This window comes from Achroia grisella, unplaced genomic scaffold (assembly GCF_030625045.1).
Source record: "Achroia grisella isolate CSIRO2021 unplaced genomic scaffold, CSIRO_AGI_Agris_v1 utg4577, whole genome shotgun sequence".
NCBI classification, from domain to species: domain Eukaryota; kingdom Metazoa; phylum Arthropoda; class Insecta; order Lepidoptera; family Pyralidae; genus Achroia; species Achroia grisella.
This window is the reverse complement of record NW_026712869.1, coordinates 127,281-131,498: the sequence shown is the minus strand read 5'-3', so window position 1 is coordinate 131,498 and position 4,218 is coordinate 127,281. Positions and strand designations below refer to the sequence as shown.

General features: G+C 38.8%; 1 protein-coding gene across 1 annotated transcript; it reads left to right on the top strand.

The window, feature by feature from the left end:
- Positions 1–3,674: 3,674 nt before the first annotated feature.
- LOC131845175 (uncharacterized) lies at positions 3,675–4,010 on the top strand. The gene has a single exon (XM_059194210.1). It carries the CDS (start codon positions 3,675–3,677, stop codon positions 4,008–4,010), a length of 336 nt encoding a protein of 111 aa, XP_059050193.1.
- Positions 4,011–4,218: the final 208 nt, after the last annotated feature.

The window sequence follows — 4,218 nt, the reverse complement described above, 5'->3', positions numbered from 1 at the left end:
TAAAGAAAATAATTATTAACATATCTCTATAAGAAAAAGTCGCGATTATTGTTATATTTCTAAAGACTACGTGTTGACCATATTGACGTGGAAACGTTGTCGAGTTCAAATTAGTTGACGGTTTCAAAGTAGGGTCCATCTTGTAAAGAAATACTATAGAGCACGGAATTGTTTGTTTAATGTGTAAACATGTTACCTTATACTTTATATCACGTTCCTCTCCACCCAATGTCCAGGTCCACTATACTTTCAATACCTTATGATGCAGTACATAAAATGTAACGAATACAAATATATTCTCGTACACTCAAATGCTTTCTCTATTGTTCTAATCTATACAGAGTCAAAATAGAGTAGAGTCAAAAAGGAATTTGAGTTTTTCTAATGTAATTTGTATTTTTGAGATAAATTTTATCGTAAGGTATTTAGGTAACACCTCGTGTAAGGCTTTGTGCAGCATCGAGTGTGTTATAGGATACACCTCGTGTAAGGCTTTGTGCAGCGTCGAGTGTGTAATAGGTAAGCACCTCATATAAGGCTTTGTGCAGCATCGAGGGTGCTATAGGATACACCTCGTATAAGGCTTTGTGCAGCATCGAGCGTGTTATAGGATACACCTCGTGTAAGGCTTTGTGCAGCGTCGAGTGTGTATTAGGTAGCACCACGCATAAGGCTTTGTGCAGCATCGAGGGTGCTAAAGGATACACCTCGTATAAGGCTTTGTGCAGCATCGAGTGTGTTATAAGATACACCTCGTGTAAGGCTTTGTGCAGCATCGAGTGTGTTATAAGATACACCTCGTGTAAGGCTTTGTGCAGCATCGAGTGTGTTATAAGATACATCTCGTGTAAGGCTTTGTGCAGCATCGAGTGTGTTATAAGATACACCTCGTGTAAGGCTTTGTGCAGCATCGAGTGTGTTATAAGATACACCTCGTGTAAGGCTTTGTGCAGCATCGAGTGTGTTATAAGATACATCTCGTGTAAGGCTCTGTGTAGCGTAAAGTGTGTTATAGGTTACCTCTCGTATAAAGCTTTGTGTGGCTTCTATGTATACAAGCTTAGATCAGATTTAAATTAGTCCTTGTGAGGCAACGTGATCCTACTTCCAAAAATAAAATGCTTACCACTAACTTATGGTTCACAGGTTGTGAAGAGTCACTGTTGACTCGTCTCCGAGCAATAGCCCTGAGAATACTTTCAGCCTGGACAGAGCGCATAAGATTAGCAGTCGGACCAGACGACGCGCCGTGACCAGAAAGCATCGGGGACGATGCTCCGTCAGGAGAGGCCGTGTTAGGTGTAACTTCCTGTGGTGGCGCCACCGTCGTGCGGCGCGTCTATAAAAGGCTGCGAAACCCGGTGTGCGGCCTCTTTTGGTCGACAGACGTGCTCTCGAACGAATCTCCGTATCATACCGTGTTTGCTTTATAAATTCTTTTACTGATTTTGTTAAAATTAATTATACGATTTGTTATCAGTTTCTTTTATTTAATTAAATTTAGAGGATACTCCTAACAATACCTTATAGACTAATATACATAAATTCAAATTCAAATTCAAATTCAAATTCAAAAATCATTTATTCATGTAGGACATTTTAGCCGCTTATGAACGTCAAATTTTTACATTATAATTTTATTTTTTTCCCTACCGTCCAGTTCGGTATATAGATCCAATTGAGAAGAACTGGCAAGAAACTCAATTGAATTACTTTTTTTTTTTAAAGCCAGTTTATTTACAATGTATATTTATATAGGTGTCTATGTCTAACATTAAATGAAAATTCAGTGCAAAACAACTATTGCCATGCACACTCGTCATTCAAGTAATCGTTTAGTGAGTAATAGGCTTTGCTCAGTAAATATGATTTAACAGATGTTTTGAATTTATTTAAGGGTAATTCCAACATATCCTTTGGTATTTTATTGTAAATTTTTATACCTATTCCCATAAAAGACCTATTAACTTTTTCTAAACGATACTTGGGGACAGCAAGTTTGTCTTTAAATCTTGTATTAATATTATGAATATTTCTGTTTTTTGGAATAAGAGTAATGGAATAAGAAATAATAATAAAAAGTAAAAATAAAATTGTCTCTATGGTCACGGCACTGATGACGGCAATCAAGTAGAGCCGGTACACCCTTCGGACAGTAGTCCTCCTTCATGAAGGTGTGCAGCATGTTGGTGGGGACCCGGGCCATGAACACTTTGAAGCTCGCGTTGTAACTCGATTCCAGCTGCGTCACCCTCATTTTAATAAGATAATATATATTAAATATATTATAACGAGAACAGAGCCCTGCAACCTAATGTTAGCCCGACAATTTCAGTTTAATTTACTTTGCGTAAAAAGCCGGCGATAAACGGACGATAAGATTACTTAATTCATTTAAAAGGTTGCTTTTATTTTCTCGTTAACACAGCTAATGTGTTGCGGCTTTACTTCTCATAAAAATGTGCATAAACGGGACAATTTGAGGAGATTACGATGTGTACTTCACAGTCGGGAAGGTGTTTTATATAATTATATATACATATATATATATACTAGCTGATAATAGATAAGAATAATAATGATAATAATTTCAGGACAATTCACACAACGCCATCTATACCCAAGTTAAGCTAGTTAATGCTTGTACTAGATAACTGATACAAATACATAGATAATTGTTTTTTCGTAAATACATACATATTATATATAGAAGAAACCCAGACCGATACAAACAATCATACTCATGAATACAAATGTTAGTGCCGTGCGAGGAATTGAACCCGCGACCATCGGACATAAAGCGGTGTGCTAGACCGCTAGACCACCGAGGTCGTCTAACAAACGATGGAGTATATATAAAATCTATAAAAGATGATAAAGGAAAGGTTCTTATGAAAGAAGATGGTATAAAGGATCGATGGAAAATTTACTTTGAAATTTAACGAATGAAGAAAATTCATGGAATAAGTCAGAGAAGTAAGAATGGAAGAAGTAAGACAAGCTGTGCGAAGTATGAAAAACAGTAAAGCCGTAGGACCAGATGGAATACCAGTGGAAGTATGGAAGTTATTCGATGAAAATGGATGTAAGTGGCTCACTTTATTCTTCAATAAGTTGTTGCATGAAGAAACGATTCCTGAAGAATGTCAAAGCGTATTGGTGCCTATCTTCAAGAATAAGGGTGATGTTCAAGACTGCAGCAATTATCGAGGAATAAAGCTTATATCACATACTATAAAAGTGTGGGAGAAAATGCTAGAGAGACGCTTGCGAGAGGAGTGTGATATTTCACAAAATCAATTCGATTTTATGCCTGGTCGAGGGACCACGGATGCCATTTTTGCACTACGCCAGCTGTGCGAAAAATACCGGAGTGTAAATAAAAATTTGCACATGGTATTTGTCGATCTCGAAAAAGCATACGACCGAATTCCCCACCTAGTTTTGTGGTGGGCCCTAAAGAAGAAATGTGTGCCAGGGATGTATGTAGATCTAATACGTGCCATGTACATCCGGTCTAATACTTATGTCCGATCGGCGGTAGGTGCCTCCGACAAGTTCAGTGTGGCGGTAGGCTTACACTAGGGTTCGGCTATAAGCTTTTATTCCCTTCCTCATTGTAATGGATGCTCCGACATCGGAAATTCAGGACGAGGTACCCTGGTGTATGCTATATGCTGACAGTGGTTGTTGGTGAGGATGGACTCGAGGTCCAGAGTAGACTAGATAGATGGCAAGAAAAACTGGAGAGTGTTGGCTTGAAAATCAGAAGAACTAAAACTGAATACCTATTCTGCGATTTCGGCGGTCTCTCCAGTTTCAAGCCTATCTGCCTAACCGGTGTAATGCTTCCAGTCTGCTCTGATTTTCGGTACCTCGCTTCAGTTATTCAGAACAATGCCGACGTAGACCGCGATGTAAGGCACAGAATTAGTGCGGGATGGATGGAAATGGCGACAGATCTCGGGAACTATATGCGACCCCCGAATGCCCTTGAAACTAAAGGGTAAAGATTATAAATCTTTCGTAAGACCTGTCATTTTGTATGGATCTGAACGTTGGGCCGTAAAGGAGACGGATGTAAGGCGTGTGCATGTGGCAGAAATGCGAATGTTGAGATGGTTGTGTAGGGTTACCAGGAATGACAGAATAAGGAATCTGTATATACGAGAAAGTTTGAAAGTTGCGCCGGTTATAGAAAAGTTGCGAAGTAACAGA

What these genes read in the sequence shown, in the direction of transcription:
- LOC131845175 (XM_059194210.1), top strand. Translation starts at nt 3,675, where the DNA reads ATGCTGACAGTGGTTGTTGGTGAGGATGGACTCGAGGTCCAGAGTAGA.